This window comes from Pogoniulus pusillus, chromosome 14, assembly GCF_015220805.1.
Source record: "Pogoniulus pusillus isolate bPogPus1 chromosome 14, bPogPus1.pri, whole genome shotgun sequence".
In the NCBI taxonomy this organism is placed as follows: Eukaryota; Metazoa; Chordata; class Aves; order Piciformes; family Lybiidae; genus Pogoniulus; species Pogoniulus pusillus.
In genome coordinates this window covers 15,929,937-15,956,712 of record NC_087277.1, presented here as the reverse complement: position 1 = coordinate 15,956,712, position 26,776 = coordinate 15,929,937, and the positions used below count along the sequence as shown (strand labels likewise).

General features: G+C 39.9%; 1 protein-coding gene across 2 annotated transcripts in view; it reads left to right on the top strand.

Moving 5' to 3' along the window:
* Positions 1–26,776, top strand: part of COL22A1 (collagen type XXII alpha 1 chain) — a 215,332-nt gene that overhangs the window by 18,060 nt on the left and 170,496 nt on the right. Inside the window, exons 2-3 of one of the 2 annotated variants that reach the window (XM_064154346.1) lie at positions 6,528–6,655; positions 10,446–11,012. In XM_064154346.1, coding sequence (XP_064010416.1) covers positions 6,565–6,655; positions 10,446–11,012 — 658 coding nt within the window. In that variant the 5' untranslated portion in view covers positions 6,528–6,564. Of the gene's footprint in view, positions 1–6,490; positions 6,656–10,445; positions 11,013–26,776 lie in introns of both variants that reach the window. The other variant, XM_064154345.1, reaches the window with a different exon arrangement.

The following is a 26,776-nucleotide window of genomic DNA, read 5'->3' as shown; positions in this document are numbered from 1 at the left end:
AAGACAGCAATGAAAGGCTACTTTACTGTAGAGAAAGCTGGACCTGGAACTGTCAAACCAATGCTTCAATTTCAAGTTCAAGGTTCAAAGTAGTGTTCCTGGTTTTGCCAGCTATCAAATAGGCCTGGGGAAAGCAGGCTTTAGTACAAGCACTACAGGTAGTGGTGCCTGGTTCTTGGGAAAGCTCAGCTTTCCAGGTATTGTTTTCCCAGATCAGATGGGAAAAGCTTCCCCTTACCAGCTCTTCTAATCCCTTGGACCCCACATACACCCTAAGACACTTTCTGTGAGTCTTCCTTGATGTTTCAGACAGATAATTATTTCAGTTGCTAGCAGAATATTGTTTTGTACAGAGCCAGTGTTTGAGATGTAGAATTTCTTTTGCAATTCAAACTTCTTTTTAGCTCAAATGAGACAAGATTACCACTCAACTGGTCAAAAAACACATGTTCTAATTGTGCAGTGTGGGAGAACTGCTGGATGTTAACTTTTTCAAACATCACTTCAGAATGTGCTTTTTCCGTGCTAGACAAGGAATGTAGCTTGTTTCTAGCTCCTGATAGTTTTACATAGGGAGATCAAGAGACAGTTGCACTCAGTGACATTTCCTTAAGACTGTCTTTAGCCATTTGGACAGATCTACAAAATCTGAAACATCACTCTGTGGTGTGTGTTCTCCTGGGCACAGCACCTCAGAATGGCATGCAGCTATATCTTGTCCCGTCAGGGAGCTGAGATGTTGACACAGCACCTGACTGGCCCCATCACAGGAGTGGTAACAAAGTGAATTGAAGAATGATGGGGTGGATTTGATGGTACTCTAGCCACAGACAATAACGTTTGGGAGATTCTATGATAGAGGCTTTTAACCATATGTTAGTTTTATGTTTTCTTAGCCAATAAGTAGAAGGAATTACTATGCTTGATATACAAGGTTACAATTTAAATCTGGAGTTACCTCCCTTGGACAAGTCATTGGAAAGTTATACTTGGGGGTATTGCATCAAGGTTTTAGCCTGTAGACGCTGTGTGGCTGCAGCAGGCAAAAATACGTTGCAAAGTCTTATCTAGCACTTAAGGCATTTAGGAATTGCAGTGATTTGGCAAGCAATCAGTATGAGCTTGTTTTAAAGCGTCTGTGCTAGATGCATTTACAAAGCAGTCATTTTGAGGGATGCATGATCCAAGCATAGGTTAAAGAGTCAGAGGTGGCTGAATTCTAATTCTGACCTCCTCTCAAGTTTCCTTGCTCATACATGTGCAACACCATAGAGGTTACACAAATGTTTCTAAGGCTGCAAAGTGGAGCACAGAGAATTGAGGAAATGTCCATGCTGAGTGAATCCAGTCCTCCCAGAAGTATGCTTTATGGATCTCTAAGGCACTTGGTTATGTTCCACTGCATGATGTTTTTACCCTTTCAGTTCCTGTCTCATCTTGTCTCCAGACAGATAGCTGTCACGTAATAGACTGCTATTTATTGTAGTTTCCTTCCTAATTTTTTGGCATAGACTTTATGTCTTGTACAATTGAACCTATTTCAAATTGCAGCAATATTGATCTTTCATGGGCCCTAGTAGTTCCAGCATCAAATACTTCAGTGCAGTAGTGGAGTTCAGCTAAGGCAAAAAAAATGATGAGTTTGAATGGTCTGCTGCTCTTTCCCACCACCCTATTTTATCTCCTGTGAAGATGACAGATCTCTTTGACTAGCCTTCATGCTAACTGTCTCTCTGTGTCTGATAATTTTTTAAGAATTGGGGTAGGAGTTGCTCTTGAGATGTGATATTGCAAAAGAAGTGAAGAAATGGCTCAATCCCTGCAGCCTTGCTGGCAATTAGAGCTGACACTGGAGAGCAGTTTACTGGCAGGGTGCATGAATGTCCCCATCCAATATGCTGTGGAGCTGCTGTCAGTCCTCTTGATTTCGGCAGACCTTGGATCAGTTGTATTTGAACAAAGTACCTCGGGAACAACTCTGATATCAGCAGAGAATTTTCTGCTCTGTTATTCACATGGGTTTTGAAATAATGCCCAGTGAAATCAGTGGTCCTCTTTTCATTAACTGCAGCTAGCTTTGGCTTGGGAAGATGCATATCTTCCAGAAATGGCATCAGATGATTTCTTTAAAAAGCATTGAACAAAGATATACGACTGTATAGGTTGATCAGGGGGAAGAAAGTCTCATCTCTCTTTTATATGGTTGCCTTTCTGCTCATATCAGCAATAATGTAGATAATTAAATTGCTTAGTTCAGTAGCTGGAAGATGTGTGATCAACAAGCTGACTCTACTAATGTCAGATGATTAGTGTTCTGGGGTGGGTTTTTTGTTTCTCTTTTTTTTTTTTGGTGTATGTGTGTGAAAATCTGAGTAATTGGACACTGTCTTTTTCACCCCAGGCTAACCTCTTCTTCAGAGAAGCATACCAAAGACATTTAAAATCACATTATGAATGCCAGCATATTTAGGACATTTATATGGCACATGGTGATGTTCAGTGGCAGCAGACAAATGGATGAAATGAAGCACAATAATAGTAGCAGCCCTTCTTGAGCTTAATAGGAAGATGAACAGTTCAGTGGTATAACTTAGTAAAACTTAAAAGCTCAGATATGTTAATGAGCAGACTAAAGTCCATAACAGGACATGCTTTTACATTCAGCCTTGAATCACTGTCTCTGTAGTGTCTTTGAACTTTTGTTCACATTAGATAGATGCAGTTTTATGAAATCACGTCCTGAGGTGCCCATCTTACTATTGACTCCAATTTTGTTTCATTTTGTTTTATTAATATTTGTGACTGAATCACTCTTCTCAAGGATGAAAGAGATCACAGAAAGTGTTCTCGCTTTCCCCATCTCTTAACTCACTCTTTTTTTTTTTTTCCTGTTGGTGACATGTCTCAAGCCAAGGCAGAAGAACAGACTTTGGAGAGGCTGAGATAGGGAATATCCAGTGCTTGTACTTAAATTGCTTGTCCTAGAAATGCCATGAAGTTTTTTTCTCTGCTACGTCCTTCATGCCTGCCCGTTTTTTTCTCTCCTTTTTTTTTTTTTCCAGATGTCATTTCTGAAGTAATATTCTTTCATGTAACTTTTTTCTCCTTCTCCTGTGAATTATGATGTTATTCAGCATTATCTGAGAAGCAAGGTGAGAACAATATCCCTGTATGTCCCTTCAGAATCAGTCTCTGGTAGGACAAAGACCAGAAAAGCAGGCTAGAAAACACCAAAGCAGCATTTCTTAAGATGCACAGAAGCCCAAAGTTGGTAACATTGTTTGAAAGTAAAGAGGCCTTGCCATGGATCCTCACTGACCTAAAAATCTATACCACTTCCCCTGAAAAAGCCATGTTGAAGCTCAACTTTATATAGAGCTTGTGTCTGTCCTCTGCATACTGTTTTTTTCAGCTGTGAGGCAGTATGAGTATCTTAGTACTATCCCTGTATTTTAAGTATAGAGGGTTTGTATCAGTGTGCTTCTCAGCCTGGTTGCCATTCCCACATCATGTTTGCATGTAGCCAGAAATATTCACCTCTTTTTTTCCTAATAAACTATTAGAAATGAAGCCTCAGACACCGAGTCCACAGTTTGGTGGTAGACTTGTACATGACAGAACTTGTCAGTTCTGTTTGCAGTATCACTTAATACATCTAAATGTGTCACAAGGGAATCCCAAAGAGATGTTTGTAAGATGAGGTATTTTTAATGGATGTACATTGGCGTAGGCCACTTTAAGGAATATCATGCTTACATAGCAGGCTGAACTAAATCTAATAGTAATAAAAAAATCCACATTGGCCATTTGAACGTAGGGTCAACTAAACAGATTTTCTTCTTCTTGGATTGCTCTGATGCCTAAATTGCCCATCTTTTGGCTCCTTTGTGACCCTTTCTCCTGGAAGAGGAAATAAATGTTGATCAGATGATGCTCAAACTGGCCTCAGTCTCACAGTGACAAACCCATCACTAAAAATGCTTTATCTCCAACTTTTCTTCTCATGCCCCTGAAGAATGGGTTCTGTTGATGTGAATGGGGTAATTTTTCTCTCACCAGTGTATCCATAAACTCCATAAAGTAGTTGCAAGTTAAGAGACTTGGTTCAATTCTTCATGCTATAAAATTGGATACAATTATGTATTTGGCTTGGATGCAAGAACAACATTGAACCACAAATGTATATTAAAGCCTCCACAAGTTATGAATTTAGATTTTAAGCAGATGTTCTGATTTAAGTTTTTTTTCCCCCACTATTTTTAGCTTAAATGACTGTTCTGAGACACCTTCCAGCATTCATAATGCAACAATGAGCTCTTGAAATGTTTTGGCAAAGAATGAAGAGGAGTGATGCCTTAGAGATGCAGCTCTCAGACCTGGTCATGTAGGTGGACCTTCTGCTGGCACAGCAGTCGTGCATGTACCAAGTGAACCATATCCACCAAGCTCCACATAGTGCTGTCCACCGCGTGTCAAGTCAGCACCAATCCATCCTGCTGTCATTCTGCTGACTGACACCAGCTGGTGCTCTGCTCCTTTTATCCTGGTCTCATGTGGGTTAGCAGCTGACAAAGACTGTTTTTAATAATGTATTTATAAAACTTAGCAGCCATGCAAGCCCAGACACAGAGAAAGGATGTTTTGAGCACTCAGCAGTGGAGGTGCAGAATGCTGCATGGCAGATCTGGTTTCCCATCTCCTGCTGCCACCACTAACCTGCTCTTCTTCCAGCACCAGTGCCAAAAAAAAAAAAAAAAAAAAAGTTTCCTAAAAATCACACAGGAGGAAAAACCTGAGGCTGAAGGCTCCCACAGATATTTTAAGTAATGCTTGTCATGATCCCTCTGCGAGTGGCTGCCTGATCGGTATTTCAGTAATTTATTTAAAAGGAAATTCTAAATACTGTAGGGCATACTGATATTTTCATGCAGCTCTTTCCAGCTCTCTCAAATCTGAGCACCTCGCTGTCTTGTAGGGACATCATCTGGCTGAGGTGTAAACTACAGCACCTGCTTGTGCTCTTTAGATTTAAGGATGATACTTGAATAATCATGCCTTTTTTTTTTTTAATTTTAATTCCTTCATGCCTTTATGTTCCACTGCTAGCAGATACTTCCAAAGGCTTTTTTTTTGCAGAGCTCAAGTTCTGTTAGATGCATTGCTTTTCTCCTTGTCTGCATATGGTAGGATTCTTTGAAAATGTAAGAGGTTGTATTTTTTCCTGGGAAAAAGGATTTACTGCTGTGTCGCAACATCTACGTAAGACTTTCCTGTTTTTTTCTTTTTTCATTTCCTAGACTATCATGGCATACACTTTATTTCTGAGATACATGATAGAGATAGGTCCAACATTTGACTCATCAAGATTGGCTTTGAACAACTGCTGACACTACCATTCTTTTTGTCTATGACTCCCACAGAATCCAATTGCTCTGAAAAGAAATATCGTAGAATGCATAATCGACCTTGCAGCAGTGATCTACAATATACAGTGTCTTCTTCGTGCCTCTTTTACCCAGTTATCAACAGTGGGAATCTGATGTGCATGTTAAGAACAGAGGAAACAGAAAATCCCCAAGAAAATGAACAAAGAAATCTGTGTATTAGAAGCAAAGATGGATTCAGGAGCTGAGAGAAAGTTTTCTAAAATAATTTCTTAGGCAGTAAGAGTTACAGAGGGGAAACTATTTTCTCCTCTGTGTGTGTGCACAGTAAGCAGAGTTGCAATGACGTTATGATCTAATAAAAAAATAGTAATGCAACAGCAATAAGTAAACTCTTTAAATTCATTTTCTTTTCTGAAATGAGTTGGTCTAGAGTTGGAATACTTAGCCAAACTTTTAAAAGTGCAGCCACTTTGCCTGACTGACTTCAGTGGCTTCAGTCAAGGTAAACTCAGACCAATGACCTTAAAATGAAGATCATCCACATGAGCTTCTGCAGTCCTTTAAACTAACTTCCAAAAGTGTTTTGAAGCTCTGAGTTTACTACTGTAGAGAAGGACTGATAACAAAATGTACATGAATGGAAATGGTTGTGTATTTTTAGCATTTGTCATTTCTAAGGCTCTGGAAGTGAGAGTAGCAATGGCTGAAAGGGGAAGTGGTTGTGTGTGATTTGCAGTGGTTTCTATCTCAGCTCTGTGCTGTGTATCTCCTAATGATGAATGTGTGGGAGGGCCAGGTCAGAAATGGTTTCCACTCCAGTGCGTTGATTGTGTAGTTGGCAGTGGGCTCAATTAAAGTATAATAATCTGGTAATCTCTCTCCTGTTTCCATTCAGGCTGCTGCACACTGAATAGAGCCAGTGAAAGAATATAGCTTTTGAAAAGTAGGTGAACTCCTGCTTCTTTGTCTGAGTGGTTTGTGTCTACTCAAGTAAAATGACAGGCAGAAGAGACAACTCTCCAAAACATTGCTCCCATGACTTGCATTATTACTGCTGTTTGTGTTCCTATGAGATAACACTTGCTCTTTATTTTCCTTTCTAGGCTACAGATTGGATTTCTAGCAAGTTTTTCACTACAGAGAAAAGAAAAACTGATGTAAGAAAGGAGATACGGATATGTCCATTACGGGAAGATGCCGTGTGCTCCATCTCCTGGTTCTTCTCACATTCATGTTCTGCGGGGAGAGAATTGAGGCACAAAGAGCAGGTATGCACTGTTCAGCTTGGTGCCTCATGCAGAGTAGCTGTTGGAGCTTTTATGTGGCTGAGAAGCTATTGTTAGAAAGGAGGAAAGAGAAGAAAAACAGTTACAAAAGCCAAGTAAGACATTTATTGCTGAAAAGGCCTAAAATAGACGTTAGGGATGAAAATAGCTCATGGATCAAGGCTGTGATTTACCTGGGGTCTCTTGTTCTGCTGCAGGCTTAGAAAGGTTAGCTCAGCTACCTGCAGCAAGGGGATCAGTACACAGTTAACCTGGATATTGCTTCATCTACCCAACACTGGCATGGAGATCACATCTTCTGTTGCCAATAGTGGAGTCAGTTTAGACACAGCTAGGACTTTCCTAGTGAGTTAAATAGGGCCAGGTCATTGTACTGCTAGTTGCTAGCACTGTCCCTGGCATGGCTTTTGGTCTGTGCTGATGAGCACTCTCTCTGGAATGCCACTGTATGCATCAGAGGATGGTGCAGCTGAGGGACTGTTCCTATAGGCAGTCTTGATGAGGACATGCTGCTTTGGGGAGGGTAGTAGGAAGAATTATCTAGCTGTGAGTGATGCTGTATCTCAGGTACAGAAGATGGTTGTAGACCCATGCAGTTTATTGGTATAAAAGCCTAAAGATACTTTGAAATGGAGGCTTTCTATCTCCTTTTCTAGGAAGGACAGTGTTCTGTGAGTCTGGGCAATTTATAGGAAAGAAAAGTCTATCTTAGACCTTCTTTCAGTCTAAGAAATAGCTGTTTTACAGTTTTGTTATGTGATCTGTGTAAGGCCTTTTGAGTGAAGTTTATCAGAAATAAGTACTTAGTAACAAAACAAAGTAAAGTCTCATATTTTTTCTGCCTGTGGATGAGTCACAGAAAGAATATGGTGGTGCTACTTTTATATTCATTCAGTGACTACTTTAAATAGTTTTGGTCTTATGGCTTGTTTGTGAACATTTTTAAGGAGAATGTTGCAAATCAGTTTACTGAGTGGATGGACACAGCTCCTGCAATTGCATTTCCAGAGAGCATTCCTGTAATTACCAAACTGAATGTTCACTTTCTATGAATAATCCTTTGTATTCCCTTAACATGAGGTGCTTCTGCCAGTAAACAATATTATTATAACATTCTTGGAAAACAATCAATTTTGTCCAGCGGTGAACATTACTGTGCTAAAAATGCAGATTAATATTTACTAAAAGCTTTTCTTCAGCATTTCATCACACTGTCATCAAGTCTGTAAACAATCACTGACTCTAAGAAAATGATTCTGAAGACCAGAATCTTTTTCTTCCCTGCAACACTGTTTGAATAGGCATCAGCTTTTAGACCTTAACCCTGCTTTGTTTTAAAGCTCATCACTGTTGAACACAGACAGGATTCATTTTATCTGTTCTTTTTGGTTTTAAGTTGCAGTCATTTCACCTGCTGAGAGTCATTAAAATAAGCAACAGGAAGACCTGTACTGTGTGGGGTTTATAGTCCAATCTTTTTATACTCTAGTTAGTTTCACTTAATTAATATTTTTTAGTAGACTAAATTAATATAAAAATTATTTCTATTTAGAGGGGGAAAGGGGAGATTTCTTGCTTACTTCTGTTATATATTCTGTACTTTATATTCTGCAAAACTCAAGCAGAACTGCACTGGACAGTTTAAGTGATTTACAGAGCTGGAATGTAACTTACATCTCATGACAAAATGCTGTACACTATCATCTCCACACTGATTACTTTTGATGGAGTGTTTCCATCCAGATCCTTCTTGTTCTGTGGTTAGGTATAAACATGCCTTCACTCATAATGCGTCTTCACATACCACAATCCCAATGTGCACAGTTTATTTGCAATATGATGCTATCTAGCTGGGTTGTTCCTGGTGGGATCCCCATCCCATGTGCATAGGTTGTTCCCACAGACACTGAAGGAATGGCAGCATCTGGGATGTACTGTGCTGTAGAAGTTAATGCAGCATCAGATGATGGTCAGTTTTCATTGTTACCTTCAACTCACTAGGTGTATAGTCAGTCTCTCTCATGGCCATTATACAGTACCATGAGCACAGACTACCTATAGTGCTTTTACTCTTATCTGAAGGCAAATCCTCCACATGGGGCTGCAATACCCAGACTGTCCAGTGCAGTGGGCTGTTCTGAGATTCCTGTACTCTTCAGAGGAAGTGCATAGCTGCAGGATTATTAGAAGTACCAGAGGTAATTTGTGCTTTTTGAAGGTCAAATCTGGATGTAGGAGAAGACTTCATGACCTTTCTGTAGGCTGAAATGCTGGAGCTCAGTGAGGAAATATGGTGATAGCATCATTCTCCCCACTTTGGGTTGCATGATTCATATTTCTATTCAGTGAGCCGGCTGTCAAGGAAGTGCTTCACTGGATGAACTGTGTGTGATGTCACAGAATCACTGAATCACAGAATCAGAGTGCATCAGGTTAGGATGGACCTATGAAGGCTGTTTTGTCCAACCTCCCTGCAGCAAGCAGGGACATTGCCAACTACATCAAGTTGCTCAGGGCCCCATCAAGTTTCACCTTGAATGTCTCCAGAGATGGGGCCTCAACCACAGCAACTGTAAGCCTTGTTACTCTGAGAGAAATAAAGGGGCACAAACACTGCTGTAGTCTGGCTATCATTGTTAAATGTGCTTTGCTCTCCACTTGATAGGCCAAATTAATTTTTTACCCTTGGTTCGAAGGAGACATTGTACTTTGTGAGACTGTGTAAGACAAAAACTACTGAATAAACAATGATTGATGGTTGTGACCATAGACAAATTGATTTCGTAGAGCACCTTTCAATCTCGAAAATCATAATTTGTCAAGGACTGTGGTCTATAATAGTGAATTAAGTAAACATATTCATATATATACATTTTGTCCAGTTGGACCATTATGTTGATAAATATTTGACATCTATGGGACACTTATGAATCTACTGCCTCCTTGCTTGTAGATATTCAGAAATTACTAGAAAACATCTCCTCTGAGATCTATTTTCTTGGCAGACAGCTGACAAATGTATGTCTGGCTTCATGTGACAAGCAAGCCACAATTAAAATACATTAGATTTTTGGATTACACAAGCCTCAGACTGCAAATATCATGACCGGAGGCAGAAGGGTGGTTGTGGGGATAAGAAAACTGTTCCTTTACAAAGCAACTGCCCTTTGTTTTCAAGGAAGCTACCACAGTATTCAGTCAGTCATCCTTTAGTCAATAGTAAATGGCAAAGCATCTCAGAATCAAAATAATCTTAATATCACCTTACTTCACCAATGTATACTGAGCAGAAGAACTGCTTCTAGCTATGCATAAATAAGTCATAATGTTAATGCAAGAGGGAACATGAAAGCCTCACTCTCATGATCAGAATTGGCATTGGCGTAAGCAAGGTCAGGGCAGGTCTCTTGATCTGCCAAGGTCATTTCAGAGAATTGCCTGAGCAAAAGCACTTCAATGAAGTTGGAAAAATAAAGCTTCATATGCATGCAGATGAAGCAGGTGAAAGATTGAGCAGAGGCAGTTCATAGTGCAGGGAGAGAAAGGGTTTGCATTTCAAAGTGAATTGTGTGCTGGTCTGTAGGTGTTCTGAAACAGATGAGGTGAATTACAAGAAAAAAAGGCTGAGAATCTGCACTTTTTCTGTAGGACAGGGAGAGGGTTTGCTGCCTCCTCCAAACCGCTCACTTGGGAGCCATGCCTAGGGAATATTTGGTATGTCTGGTACTCTTCTTTCATCTTCCCTCAGCAATATTTTCTGCCAATCCTGCAGGCTGTAAGAATGTTCACTATGACCTTGTCTTTATATTGGATGCCTCCTCCAGCGTTGGAAAAGAAGATTTTGAGAAAGTTCGACAGTGGGTGTCTAATTTGGTGGAGACTTTTGAGATCGGCCCAGACAAAACCCGTGTAGGTGTGGTGCAATACAGTGATCATCCAACAACAGAGTTTGACCTGGGAAAGTATAAAACTCGTGAGGAAATCAAAGAGGCTGCACGAAGAATTAAGTATTATGGGGGCAATACAAACACTGGAGATGCTCTCAGGTACATCAACACCTACAGCTTTTCCAGAGAAGCTGGTGGGAGACTTAGCGATCCAACTGTTAAAAAAGTGGCTATTCTTTTGACTGATGGAAGAAGCCAGGATTATGTCTTGGATCCAGCCACTGCAGCCCGTCAGGCTGGAATTAGAATCTTTGCTGTGGGTGTTGGGGAAGCCTTAAAAGAAGAACTCGATGAGATTGCTTCAGAGCCCAAGTCTGCTCATGTGTTTCATGTCTCCGATTACAATGCCATTGATAAAATTCGAGGGAAGCTTAGAAGACGTCTCTGTGAAAGTAAGTAGAGGTCCCAGTTCTTCTATGCAATTTGTATTGGTCTGGTTAGCATATGAGGAGCTGTGACTGTTTTTATTTTTCACTCTGTTCCACTCTGTAAGAACTTAATTTACTACTTGGAGGTTGATGAAGTGATCACTTTTGGATTCTTCTGCCCAAGTTAGTCAGTTTCTAGTGGTCAGCTAGAGAGAAAAATGTGAATTCCTTTTGGTTCTGATGTAGTTCAACTACTTTGTAATATTTTGGACCACTCAATATGAAGGGTGACATCTTATTTATATGCAGAGTTTAATTTATTTTGCTTAGGAACTCTGTTTCCCCCCCATTATTTTCTTCCATTGCACCATGAAAAGAATGCTCTGGATGCTTCTGAGAATGATTTTATCAACCAAAAGGGTACTTGTGTTTTTCTGCCTTTCAGCATCTCAGCTCTACTGGTGGCTACTGGCAACTGGTATTCTCTAGTGCTCTGGCTATCAATCACAAAAACCCTCATGATGTTTCAAATTACTGTTAACTGAGAACAGTGTATGAAATTCACACTAAAAAAATCAACTTTGAATTTCCATCCCCTTGGACTCTAATGGTATCATGGCTGATATCTCCCAGCACTTCAGTAGGAATAGCAATCACACAGCCCTTCCTCCTTTCACCTCTGATAAATCAGTCTCTTATTCTTAGTGACTACTTAGAAGTTACTTGGTTTTGCTTCTTTTAGTAGTGTGTGTTGCGGTCAATGTTTTGAGTGAAAAATCATGAGGCATCACTCCGATTCCTAGGTCTGAAATGAAAAGAGAGCAGCTGGCTCCCTGTGTGATGCTGTAACATGTTGCAGTGTCACAATAAGCAGGTCTGTAGGCTAACAAGTTCTGTTACTGTCAAGTGACAAAAAGTTACCTGAAAAGAAGCAGATCTTGAAACTGGTGTTATGAAGCTCTTTGATCGCTCTCTGTGACCTTCATTTGCAACAACAAAATAAATCAGTCTTAAAGAGTGGCTAGCTCAAGGAGACATAAACCAGTTGACATTGTCCAGAAGTACCAGGGTGTGATTGCTTTATTGCATCCTGAATAAAAATGAATATGGGTAGCATAATCTGAATGTAAGTGGAAATCATGGTGAGTATTGACTGTACAATATGCAGACTAAAGATGCTTAGTCTTTTCCCCTGAAAATCGTACGTATCACACACACAACTGGAGTGTAATGAAGAAGGGTAAACCCTTCTGGTGGGCGCACTCAACCAACTCAGCTTCCTGCTGCAGCTGCTGAACTCCTCAAATGTGAGTTTTCTTTGAAATTCTGTTACTTTCTTTTTCTAAAGGAAGTGTTTTCATACCTGGGTTGGTGATTGTCATTTATCCATTATGCCATTTGTCTGTGTCTGTCATACTTGTGTACATACTGCTTCTCATTAGGTTGCAAAATGTCACTGAATCAGAGAATAAGACAGTGAGAGCACCAGAGAACCGTAGAATCTTTTGTTGGAAGAGGTCTGTAAGATCATTGAGTCCAACCATTAACCCAATGCCACTAAACTATGCCCCTAAGCAACACATCTACACGTCTTTCAAATACTTCCAGGGATGGTCACCCAAGCACTGTCCTGGGCAGCCTGTTCCAATGTTTTACAACCCTTTCAGTGAAGAAAAATTTCCTAATATGCAAATTAATTTCCCTTGCCACAACTTGAGGCCATTTACTCTTGTCCTGTTGCTTGCTACTTGGAAGAAGTAGCACCTCTGCCTTGCTACAGCCTTCTTTCAGGCAGTTGTAGAAAGTGATAAAGTGTCCCTAGAGCCTCCTTTCCTCCAGGCTGAACAAACCCAATTCCCTCTGTGTCTCCTCTTGAAACTTGCTCTCCAGAACCCTCAGTGACTTTGTTGCTCTTTGAAGACACTCCAGAACCTCATTGTCTTGTCTTTCTATCAGCAGAAGTCCTAACATAGAGATCAGGGAACCTTTTTGTTATCTCAGTATGTGAAGTGGAACTGTGTGAGGGGTGAGAGAGAGCAGGAATGGAGAACAGGACCCAGGAATTTTTTGTGCCAGTGCCACTTTTAAATTTCATGTTAACACAGTAGGAACAGGAAAGGAGTTCACTGTAAGGGCTATGCCTTATACATATTTAGAATGTAAAACTTTTAGTAGCTGTTGTAGTTTCTGTGGTTTTAATGAGAGCACTGCATAAGACAAGAACATAGAAACCACCATGTGGGTGGAGGACACGCCATGGGCACATGCCAAACTGCTGTTTAGTTTGTGCGTACATTGCCACAGCCAAGCCTCCTGTTTTAATAAACATAATCCTTTGTGAGCCTCGGGGGGACATGGGAATCAAGGACTGGAAATAGCTGAAAGGTTTTTTATTGTACTACGCAGTGATGAATCTTCCAGTCCTTGCACTACCTTGTACTACCAAAACAGTGAAGAGTCAGGAAGTGTTGCAAATGCTGGATTTCATGTCAGCAGCTGTTCAGAATCACTTGTCTCAGGTCTCACTGGGCATCTGTCTTAGACTCAGTTATTCCATCTTGCTATATTTGACTGAATTTATTGCTAAGAACGTGCCATTAAATGCATTAATAGCATTTTCGTTCTTATTTGATCCTGTGGAAGTAAGCATAGCTGAACTGGAAAATAACGTGTCTGCTCAGTGGGACATTGTGTCAGTGGAAGATATTTTTGACGAGTATCTCCACTGCATTCTGGACTATAGTTAGCAGGCAAAAATGGGTGATGCTTTCACAAGAAAGCAGGAGCAGTACGTTTGGCTAAAAATTCCAGAGATGCTGCATGCTTCCTGAGTAGGATTTCTGCCTGTATGTTGTAGCAATAAAAATAGGCAGCTATGGAATATTTAAAAATATATTGGCATCTGCTTCTAGTAGGTAAATAGTGGGTTTATGTTTGTCAAAGAGAGATGATTGCTTTGATTTCAACCCAGATTTAATTTTATTTAATTTTATCTAATTTTATTTATTTATTATTTATTTTGATTTGATTTGATAAGCTAGTGCATGTACAAAGTTTTCAGCCTGGCTTGAAAATGATAGTGCTGATATTTAATACTATCATCTGACATTTAACCTCAGAGGGCAAAGTGTTGTGATAGTCACCTAAAACAGCCACTCATGCTCAGAGGTAATTATTGCAGTACTGATTGCACTCCTTCAGGAGCCATGATGTTCTGAGTTTATTCTGTTATCATTAAGCCAGGCAGCTGAGAAGATAGTTTGCAGAGCTAAGCAAAAACATTCTCCAAAAACATTCTCAGTCTTGACTGGCTCCATGAGGCTGAAGCCTGTAACTCGGCACATTAGGATAACGTGTACACGTCCTCCGTGCGTGCCATTGCTAAGCCTGTGCTCTACTGTATGTGTGGTTACTAAGCTTGCACTCTACTGCAAAAATCAGATATCACAACTTGAATATAAATTTGTGCTCAGGGGTATAGTCTCTGCTATCATATGGGTGTTTTTTTCCTACGGCTAGTAATAGGATAAACACAAGCAGATGTTTTCCAAGGAAGTACTATAGGAGTAGTGTGCTCGACATTGATCTATGTCTAGTAGTGACTTTCAGGTCAAATGTAGCATTTTCTGCAACCAAATTTTACTTGGTGAGCTCCTCAGCAAGTGTGTGGAAGGCTTTGGTCTTTTGGGACTATGTCACTGTATGAATCTCAAGTGCTTTGCAAGCACAAGGAAATAAGGCTGAAATGTTTCAATGACTTGTCGATACCAATTGTTTGTCACTGATTCCAACTTATACAGTGAGGCTTGTGATGAAATAGTGAAAGCAGTCATGTGTTCAGATGATTTATAACATTTATTTTTCATTTGCACCTTTGTTGAGTTTGTGTTGTGTATGCAGTGCATAAAATATGTCTTGTGCTACTGGTGTTCTGTTTCTAATGCAAAAATGCTTTCAGCCTTTAAGGCAATACCTTGAACACTATTCAACAAAACAGTCTAAAAGGTTCAAAGATGTCTTTATTGAAGTCAGCTTTGCTAAGAGTCATATTATGTTCACAGAAGAACAGGTTTCTTCTTGGCATTTGATGTTAAAGATATTTGATGTGCAGAGAGGCCAAGACAAAGGGTAGGCATCTGAATTGCCTCATCTTGACTGAGTATTCCAAAAAGACTTGCAAATATAGTAAAATCTCACATATGTACTGAAAGATCAGAGGATAATGTAGCTAGCTCATGTACATATCAAATCTGACACAGGTGGAATATTCCACATTTGGCTGCTTAAGTGTATGTCCAGGCTAAGAGCAGGTACTACCATTTTGATTGTTGCTTAGAAATCTAGTCACTTTCAGATGATTTGGTAAAGTCCATTACAAGCTCAGCAAACAGATGTTGTTTTATTGAGTGCAGCAGCTAAGCAGTACCTCAAGTGATTATCACCTCTGATATCTCCTGTTGCTTCTTGATGCTCTTCTCCCCCAGATGCAATAGTGGCTTTCTCAAACTCTGTAAAACTCTGGCTTCTAGCGATCTCTCATATCACAGATGACAGGATTGCACATCCTTTCATCACCGCTTTTACTGGCTAACAGCAGTTTACCGTGAAGGCATTGGAGGCCTATGGAGGACTTTCCAACTGATTTATCTTTTGCTTGAAAGAGAAAAAACAGTCTCTTTTCATGGGTGATAGCTGGGAGGAGATAAAATATTTGATGGGCTTAGTTGTTATGACATTACACAACTTTCTGCTGTCACTGGGTGGATTGAAGAACAGCTTGGTGTCTTGGATTATGGTTCCAAGAAGTACAGTAATAATATAGATTTCTCTTTGCAGCATTTTTTTATTTTCAAATCAAACAACTGAAACTCTCAGATGTGGTTTTCCACTGAGGCCAGTCATCACTAACTTAGAGCAAGAGAGTTCCAGAGCTAGTTTAAGGCTGGCAGAAGTCATTGAGCTCAGGGAGTGCACAATGGCTGCTGCTCGGTCCTCAGTTCCTCCACAGATTATCATGAACATTCCCAAATCATGAATGCAGCTCTTTCTGCTACTATGCAATCTCCACATCATTAAAATTTTACATGTCCAAAGAAGGGCACTGAAGCTGAAGGGTCTAGAGCACAAGTTTTACTAGGAGTGGCTAAGGGAATTGGGATTGTTTAGCCTGGAAAAAAAAAAGGAGTCTCAGGGAAGACCTTATCACTCCCTGCAACTGCCTGAAAGGAGGTTGTAGTGAGTTAGGTTACAGTCTCTTCTCCCATGTAACAGATGATAGGACAAGAGGGAATGGCCTCAAGTTGCACCAGGGAAGCTTTAGGCTGAGTATTGGGACAAATTTCTTCACCAAAAAGCTTACCATGCATTAGAACAGGATGCCCAGGGATGTGGTTTAGTGGTGAGCTTGGTAGGATTAGGATAACAGTTGGATTCAATGGTCCTAAAGATCTTTTCCAACCTAAACTATTCTATGATTCTAAATAAGTTCTTATTTTGCTTGAGTCTCTGAAATGAATAGGTTCATTCTGAGATTAGCAACAGCGCTAGTTTATGACCAGTTAAAGACAGTCCCACTGCTAAAAAAGGAAGTCCTATTTTCCCTAACTTCCTTCTCCCATCTGCCAGCACAAGCATTTGTGTGGCCCCACCGTGAACTATATCAGGGAGCCAATGAATGTTCTTGTTCTTTCCTAGATTAGATTTACTCAGATTTAGTTCATCATACACTCATGTGGATATCTGTGATCACAGAGGAGGAACACCACAAGGTGAGGCAAAATAACTAGGAGAGGGAGGAAGAGCTGAACTGTATCCTTTACTGCAGTGATGGTTTATATCAGCTTGATGAATATTGTCTAAGAACTTCAGAAAGCTGAGAAAAATCTTCCATGTGCTCTCACTGTGACCGTGAGCCTGTGTTCTGCTGCCCTCTGGTTTAAGTGCACACAAAGCAGATTGCTAGGCAGGTTTTTCCCATTCAAGCTGCATTTCTAGACTTGCTTGCCTTGAATAAAACAACCTGTTTAGCAAAAAATAGCCCACTACAGAAGAATCTCTTAATGATTCTGTTCAATTTTCTTTAAATATTTTTTTCAGTATGTATAATTCTTACTGCTTTACTACTGACCACTTCTGCTTGTTCAGCAATGGATCTGTAATGATCGAGCTCTTTCTCTTTGGATGCACTCTTTGTCTGGCTGGGAGAACCTTGCTGAGAGTCATTGGTAGGTGAGACGAGCAAGCTGACCACGACCTCCACTTAGATACAGACCATCTATCAGTGCCTCCAGGCAGCACATTGATATTTCTGTGATCCTACTTCTGGGTCGCTTCTCTGCCTGCCGTGGGTTGAGGCTGTGCTGGCCACTAAATGAATGACAGATGCTCTCTATTAACAGAGAATTGGTTCTGGTTTAGCTCAAATCAGGACACTCCACCAGCACAGATGTTAGCTCTGTTATAGTTTTGGAAAGTGATTTATCGATTTATTTTTTCTTCTCTGTACGTTGGAAAAAGCATTGTTATTCAGGTGAGGAAGAAATTCAGCTTTGCAGCAGCTGTGGCCTGGTTTCTCCTTTTAGCTGGGGGAGCAGAGGTATGACTCCAAGAGCCATCCAAATAAGAGAGTTTTAGAAATAGGTTTGCATCAGAAAATTATGTTACCTCTACTTCTCTGTGGTGCAGCTGAGAAAAGGAGCCTGTTCCAAGCTATCAGCTTTGTACAGACCACTGGCACTCTTAATAAGGGACTTGGAAGGTAGAAGTACAGTAAAATGAGATTGATTAAACCCTTTGCTCTTGCCTTTTTTATCTCTAGTTTCTTTAGCAGTTATGTACAAAAAATAGCTTCATAAGACATGGAGAATCATTTTACATAAAACAATGAATCTCTGGACTGCCAATATCTTGTCCGAAATCAGAGAATCAACCTGAATGATAGCATCTCCTCTGGCTTCTAATAGATTTTCCTGCATTTCAGACAAGAAATCTCTGTGAACAATGTTTGATGTACAGCAAAACTAATTGCAAATGCAGAGAGAAGATGAGACTCATGACAAATAAAAGTAAGTCCCAGACATTAAAAAGAAACATTGAGACAATCAGGAAAAGTATGGGTCTTGGTGGCAGGAAAAATTACATCTTATGAAAAAAGTAATGTGCCATTTAGAGCACAAAAAGAGGAAAAATATGGTAACTATGGGAGCCATTTCTAAATATTGTAGGAACGAGACAGAAATAGGAACAGGCAAAAAGCTGGAACACATTGTCATGTGCTGAAAGTTATTTGTAGCTTGTTTTTCAACACTGCTTGCATCCCTCATTGATTTTGAGCTGTGGGTGCTCAGCACTTTCAAAATTAGGCTGTGGAACCCAGTACTTATCCAGCTGCAATCAGAAGGAGGCTTTCTGTCTGCTCAGGTGGAGTCCAAATGACAGGATAAAAGGACTCATCCTTGGGGCAACACTGTTTATCTCAGTGTTTGCTTTCTGATGGGTTGATAAGAATGCAGGTGTTCAGCAGACTTGGGTGAGGTATACAAAAGCCTCTGAGATTTCAGGTTTAGTTACAGGTTTTTCTGTCTAAGAAAAAGAAACAAATGAGGAGAAAACTTTTGTCCTGTGTCCTTCACAAAACTAAGATGTTTTAAACCTCAGAGGCTCTTGTGCTATAAGAACTCTTTTATTCCTTCATTAACAGTGCCTAAACAACCCTGAGACTGAAAGGACAACACTTGCTGAATTTTCTAGGCCTGTCACCAACCTTTTTTTCACACTTTAGGTGACTATTCTCATAAAAATCTAATGTTATCTTTCAGCACAGGCTACAAGTGGACATAGGCATTACCTGCTCTGGTTAGGTGCAGCTGTAAATTAAAGATTTTCTCCAATCTTCCTTGCTTTGAATCTGTACTTCTATTTTGTATAGGGGAAGCCAAGTCTGGTATAGTCCCTGTTCTGCTCCTGAAACAAATGATGGAGAAGTGTTAATGTCAGTCAGGGCACACAAAACTATATGCAGTGCATTAAAGGTACCATCATAGCATGAAACTTGATGAACTTCCTGAATCCTGATTAATCTTCTGTTGGAATTAATGTTTCTGTAATCTTCCTATAGTAGTGGTGGGCTTTGCCTCTGAGAGCTAGCTTGGTTTATTTTTTCTCCTGTCTCTGTGTATTCAAGAGACATAGTCTGTTGATGATGATGTGAGTCTTGTGATGTGTAACTGCAATAAGAGCTGCAGGTCCTAATTTCCAGGCGACGAGGGAGTTTGAAGGTACTGTGGAGGTTGCCAGGTCTCATGGGAGGGACATAGCCTTTGCTGGTCACAGGATGCCTGTGACATTTGGGCAAAAGTTTAGCACAAATACTCTGGCCTGGGTAAATGGCTGCTTTTGCATCAAATGGTTTCACTGAAAGATTTGTGTCCTTTTGCAGGTTTTCAAAGTAGTTTCACAGGCAGAAGTGAATTGTAAGAACAAAACTGATCTCAAACCCAGATAAGCTGTCACAATAACAGCTGAAACAAAATGAGCAGGACCATCTATTTTTAAGATCTTTGATGAAGCCATTACTTCCAGTTTTGTGTCTTGCTGAGCGGTCTTTGGAAGCCTGTGCTGTTTATCCCTGTGCTGAGGACCAAAGCAAATCTTGTAATTTGAATTTCTAATGGCTTTTTGAAGCTGTAGGTTGATCTGTGATACGTATAAGTCTTGCACTGACTCTGCAAAAGAGACATTCAAGTTATTACTGGAGTTCAAACTCAAATGGCATAACCATTTCATTTTTCACCTTTCAGTAATATGAAATGGTGCACCCTTTCTTCTGTGGAAGTTTGTAAAGGTTATCAACCCTTTTTGCCATTGAATTTCAATTTCTCATTTTGTTTCCAAATGAACTGAGCCAACATGTAAAACTGAGTTGTAGTGTACAGGTCTATTGAGAATATTCCCTCCCCAGTGGTAGAGCTGTGGCATGTTTTAGCTGATGTGGTATTTTTGTTAGTAAATTGCAGAGTTAGTGTTTCAATTGCATCGAGTTCCCTACACGTTACATCCAAACACCAAATTCCTTTTCAAATCAGTAATCTTGTTTATAATGTGAAACAAAAGCAGAGGGAGCATTTTGAACACCTAGGAGAACTGCTTTTTGATAAAGTACTAATTAGGTTCTTTAAAATGCAAATAAGAAATTGTAACAAGCTCTGCTGTATTAATGTCGTTACAAATGATGGAGAACATTTCGGAGTTCTGCGTAAAATGCTTTCTGACATGCTTTCCATGCACTCCACTCCAGCTGTGAGTACTGACCGTAGGTAGGCAGTGTATCTCTCAGGGAAGGTAGCTCCACTGGATAGCGTGAGGTTTTGTTGCTTCTCTCCTAAAGTATTGAATAGCAGCCTCATCTGATGTCAGGTTTCCAAACTCCATTAATTTCCTCACAGCTTAATAGTCAGCATTTAGTGTCAGTTTGCCTGCAACTTGATTTGTACTCAAGGAAATTTTTATATAAAATACATATATGCATGTTTATTTGCATATATATATATATATATAAAATAATATGAACTCTGGAGAATAAAGCTGTGTCCTTTCAGGCTAAAGCATCACTCTTTTTTTTTTTTTTTTTTACAATGAAGTAGATAAAAAGCCATAACACATTAAGGCCCTAGTGAAGATGAAATACAGGACATTTTTACTGCAGTGTAACTACACACAATCAACCCAATCCACCACCTCTGGGCAAAACTTCGTTTAGCAGCTCTGCAGTAGAAATCACTGTGCTTTGTTCCCCCAGGGTTTTATAGCAAGATGGATAGCATATATTAGTTATCTGCTATAAAAACCTTTCAGTTTTGGCAGTGAAGACATAACTTCTCTGAGAGGCTGCAATACTAATATGACACAAGTACGATGGTGCAGCAGAATTTTAGTTGCTAGTCCTAATGCTTTCTGGTAAATGACTCTAATAGCTTGAGGGTGTTTCTGAGTTTTAACAGAGGGTGAATCAGAACCAAGATTTGTAAATTGAATTAAACAAAATTGCATCTTTATATTCAACTATCTTTAGTGGGATTCATATCATCTAACTGCAGTGGCCTGGAAGCTATTTGTCTAGGCTCTTCTGATAGTCAGTGGAAAGGAATAAACACCTTCAGAGACCTTTTCAAAGAAGATTGTCCAGGACAGGTGGTGTGATTCAACCTCTGATTTTGTATCTCTTTTCATTAACTTTTGAGCAAGCTTAGATGACTTGGTTACACCATATTCCCCACTTGGGCACCAAAAGAGTTGGATCTCTTCCCACTGTATTCTAGGAGTCTTTACTATTTAGTTCATTATCCTGGTAACTCAATCTCTTGGGTTTTACATTATTGATGCATAGATAGGTCAGTTTGGTTGAAAGCTCAGTGTGTGTTGCGTTTCTCATCTAGCTACTTGATGTGCAGTAACAGGAGATAGAAGTTTAGGTAACTTTTGTCAAGAATTGCCGTATGGTTTTGGTCAAACATGATACTGCTAAACTTACTTCATCCCTGAGGTACTAGTCCTGAGAGAAGAATGGCTTCCTCTGTCTTATTTTGGGCTTCTTTCTAAACATTGTGATGCATGTGCCCTTGAAGTAAATGCATTGTGATGCTACCTGCTGCATGAATCTGTTGACTGATTATAGCAAGGAGATAATGCTTTAGAAAAACGCTAATGGCTGAAATACAACTAAGAGCATGAAAGAAGGAGATAACTTTTTTTTAATTAATGTCATTGAAAGACACCTTTCCTGCAAATACCCTTTTTTTGTTGTTGATTGAAGCATGGAGGTTGCATCCTGAGACAGGGCTGTAAATCTACTCTGTCTCATGGTCTTTCCAATTTTCACTGTAACAAAGCTGGAGCCCAATGCAAACTGTACTCTTCTGGAATCAAAATGAGAAGGATGACAGCTCAGACCAGCATTCTTATTCCATAGAATAGTTTGGGTTGGAAGGGACCTTTAAAGCACATCTAGTCCAACCTGCAGTGAGCAAGGACATCTTTAAATAGACCAAGCTGCTAAAAACCCCATGCAACCTGACCTTCAACACTTCCAGTGGTGGGGCATGCATAGCTTTTCTGGACAACCTATTTCAGTGTCTTACCATCCTCATTGTAAAAAAAATTCTTCTTTATATCTACTCTAAATCTACCCTCTTTTGGTTTAAAACCATCACTCCTCATTCTCTTGCATGAGGCACTGTGAAAAGGATTGTCCCCATCTTCCTTACATATTTCCTTTATGTACTGAAAGGCCACAGTAGGGTCTCCCTGAAGCTTTCTCTTCTCTAGGTTGAACAGCCCCAACTCTCTCAGCCTTCCCTTGTATGAGAGGTGTTCCGTCCATCCATCTGATCACTTCTGTGTCGCTCCTTTGGACTTGCTTCAATGAGTTCATGTCCTTGTGTTGAGTGCCCCAGAGCTGGATACAGTACTCTCAGCAGAGCAGATTGAGGTGTAGAATCACCTCCCTTGCCATGTTGGCCAATATTCTTTTGATGCAACCCAGGATACAGCTGGTCTTCTGGATGGCTGTGAGTGCACATTGTTGGCTGACATCCAACTTTTCCATTCATCAGTACCCCTAGATCCTCCTTCCTGTTCTCTATCCCTTTGTCCACTAGTCTCTATTGATACCAGGGGTTACCATGACCCATGTGCATGACATTGTATTTGGCCTTGTTGAACCTCATGAATTTCAGACAGGCCCACTTATTGAGATTGTCTATGTTCCTCTGGATGACATCACTTCCTTCAGATGAGTCAACTGGTGTCTGCAAATTTGCTGAGAGTGCACTTACCCACTTGTCAGACTTGGTGGAAAAAAAAACAGTGGAAGAACTGCTGGACTCTCCTGTGAGTTTTGGGCTACAAATAGGACTGGGAAGAAGGAGAGTGGCTTTGAACCAGAAGAGTTCCTAAATATAATTTGAAGTAACTAAGCCAAATAATTGTTCAGTTTTTTAATTAATTCACTCTAGGTGCCATTTGTTGAAGGATTTCTGTGAATGGTGGCTCTGCAGCAGTATCTGCTGAAAGACAGCATGGCTTATTTTGAATATTTTGACTCCTGACACACATAATAAGGATCATGATAATGAGGGGATGTGCTTAGGACTAACAATCCCAAAGGACTGAAGTGATTGACACCAGCCTTGGAGTCTCAGTTTCCTGAATCAGTCCCAGTGCTCTCTGGTGCAAGACTGCACAGCTCCAGCAGAGGTAAAAGAGGTCAGCCTAGCACTTTGGAAAGGTCACTTAAGTATTTAGAATAAGACCTTTGGCTATTTTTTTTTTCATTTCCTGACACTATATTTCCCCTTATACTTTGTCAATGACCAGCCCCAAGAGTCTTGTTAGAGTGCAAACTGTGCATAATACTTCTGCCCTAGTCCAGTTTATTGACAACCTGCAATCATGACTCCCCTTCCAGAGAAATGACCCAGCTGCTACACATGTGGCCCTATTAGTTCAGAGCTCACTGCTTTAATGAAAAGGGTAACAGTATAAAGCCAGAAAGAAGTCATCATTATCTTAGCTGTAACACATAAACTTGAGGCTTACATGAACTGTGAATAGGTAATGTGTCATGGAAAAAGGCAAAATGTCCTAGAAAATTTACTGTGTTAGTTACAAATCAATATATTTAGAGAGGGATTTGCTAACTATTCCTCTAAGCTATCAGAGCTCTATGCTGGAGTAGTGAGTCATGCACATTGATCTTGATCAGAGCTGTTTAAGGACTAGTGTGAAACTTGCCCAGATACAAGTTCTTAGGAGATTCAACGTGATTTCCACTAAGTGTTACTATTTCTATTAGCAGGCATAACAGCTGATGCTTATCTTATTTGCCTATCTGATAAACTATTATTTGACTCTGTAGTTGCCCTGATAATATCCTAAAGAATTAATTTCCTTGGACTAGTATTACATTTACAGTGTATTTATCACCAGCTGAATATTTACACATTCACACCTTCATATGCTGTTGAGACACTGTGGTTTCACACAGTGTACGATGTTACACAGGGATATCTGGAATTTATGGCTGGATTTGTGTAGTCTATCATTAGCAGTTTATCCCAGTTGGTAGGATGATTTTATTTTTTTTTTTAATTGTAAAACCTTTTCCATGTTGCTATTTAGTTAAAAAATACTGCTCTTGGTACTTGCTGATGGCAAAAGAATGCAGGATCGTTAAACAAATGGAATTAGTGGATGGGTTGCTACGTCCTGCTACCACATTCAGCTCTACAAGCTATTTTCGAGCTGATTGTATCACTCAGGTGATTTGGCTTTGGAGGTGAATATATTTATTTACTTCAGAGCAGAGGGCCTGTAATAAAGAAAAGGTCTAATCTCAAGACTGTAGTTGTACAATGTTGCCTCTTTCATCTTCTGTTCTTTTCTTTTTTGTTTCTCAATAATTATCTTCTCTTTACCACAAAAAGTACAGGAGAAAAACAGCTTTTCAGGAAAAGTATTTTGTACCCATAACTCTGCGCTGTGGTAGATTGAGAGGGAGAAATGCTAAGAGCAGGTAAGTTTATGCAGTAAGCTCACAGCCATAGAGGCTGGTCTGCCAGCGTTTTTTCTTCTCCCAACCAATCTTCATAGTATCATAAGCTTCCTAGTAACCTACTGTTTCGAGAAGGCAATGGGACTGAGGACACCAAGGGCACTCTTCCCTTCATCTACTTTGCCCATGGAGCCACTGCCTGTGATTAGGTGGTTTCAAACTGAGCAGGAGATGAAGTTTGATCAAGTCACTAACTGGAAAGTTCTGGCTGGTAAAATGATTGTGGATCTGGGCCCTTCCTGGTGGTCAGTGATGGGGCACTTCACATCTCCAGTGAACCCCAGCATCTTCTGCAATCCTACCTTGAAATTAGTACCCTCTTCTGCACTCGGTTCTTTTTATAGCATCCACTGTTTTTCACATGTATATATATATATGCTTCTTTCAGTAAATGCATATAAAATGTAGGGAATGAAAACCACAGAGATGGCTAAACATGCTATTCATGGTGGGTGGATCTGTGTTCTCACAGCAGGAGTGGAGAAATTCAGAAGAATATAGAATAAGTTTTCATTAAATCGCTAGTAGCTTAATTATGTAATTTAGGATGAGAAAGTGGAGAATGTAGATGTATCTGCAATATATCTGTAACTGTATAGTAATTTCTGGGTTTTTTTGTGTGGAGTTACGGGTTTTCTTTGTTTGGTTTTTGTTTGTTATTACACACTGTGGATGATTTTCCTAGAGTTGGTAGGACCTATGAAAAAGCTGCTCAAATCAGTAAAAAGAAGCCAATGTCTAGGTGTTTTCCCACTCTTCTAATGAGCTTTTCATGTCACTTTCTGTATGAGATAGCAGGCTGGACGCTACGTTTGATTCTCCCTACACTTTTGAGTTTGTGGCTGAGGAAGAGCTGTGCTATCTGTGATAGTGTGAGGAAGTATTCTGTTCTCTTTCACAGAGGAAACATAACACAGTGCTTACCCTGCTATGATACAACCTAGCAGCATTTAACCCGCTCTGCTGGTTACACCTGTTCTTCTGTGGCAACTCTTTTCAATGAAGGTGGAACATAAAGAGATGGAATCAAACAGTGGAAGATGAATACTCTTTTGGTGAGAAGGGGCTAGCTCAGGAAGTGATTCATATAAAGTATACCATGGCAACATTAATTTAAAACCAATTACATTTAGCAGTTTGTCTACATGTATAAAACAGTTAATGCAAATAGTAGATGAATTTACATGTGCAGCTTTTTGTTTGTCTGAAGAGATACTTTCTGATGAACACTTAGACTTTCTCAGTATTTGCTCAACATGTCAAGAGAGTCATGGTGCTGTGGACATGGAACCAGTGCTGTCTCTGCTCTTGTGTCTCTGTTTTCTATGCATAGCTCCAAATTCATTCTTGCTTGGTAGTTACAGCAGGTGTGAACCAGCCTCATGATTCAAGACTTGCTTCTGAGCAGGGATGAATCTGGCCTTTCATCTGAAGAATTTCACTGCCCAAAGATATTAGTGCCATTTTCTCTTTAAGCTCTCAGTGTTTACTCAAAGGGATGTATAGACTCTCTGGAGCTTCTCACTTGTATTATAGTTAGAGAAACTTGATCTCAGTAACATATTCTGATCATAAGAATGGATCATCTACATTTTCTAGTTATTCTAATCTAAAGAAACAGTTCTCTTGCAACAAGACTGCCATCCTGTTTAGTGTATCACTCTTTGCTTAGCTCAGTCTGGATCTTACTTTTAAATGACATTTGTAGTTGTAAATGGCCTTGCACTGATTTAGAAAATTCATACCACATTAAACACTGGTGTTGCTAGGGATCAGAAATCCCCAACCACCTATGGACTAACGTATTAGGAGACATATCTCTGACCATCAATGTCCATCACACCTGTTGAGAAGTATGGAAACCTGAAAACAGTAGTCCCACCAGCTATATTAAAAGTTGCTGAGCTTACAGGAATTGTTGAGTATGCCATAAGCTCTGTACTACAAGCCAGACTATAAAGACTGAAAAATAACATGGCACACTGACTGTCTGAATCTCTTCATCAAGATGAAAGTGGAAACTAAAGGTTGCTTCTCAAAGGGTATATAAGATTCTTTTTTCATTTTTTTTTTCTAACTCTGAGGAGAATTAATCACTGGAAGAAGATCAGCAAGGGTGATGGTTGGCTGTGTCCACCAGCTTCTTAAAATGCAAGCTCATGCATTTGTAAGATATGTG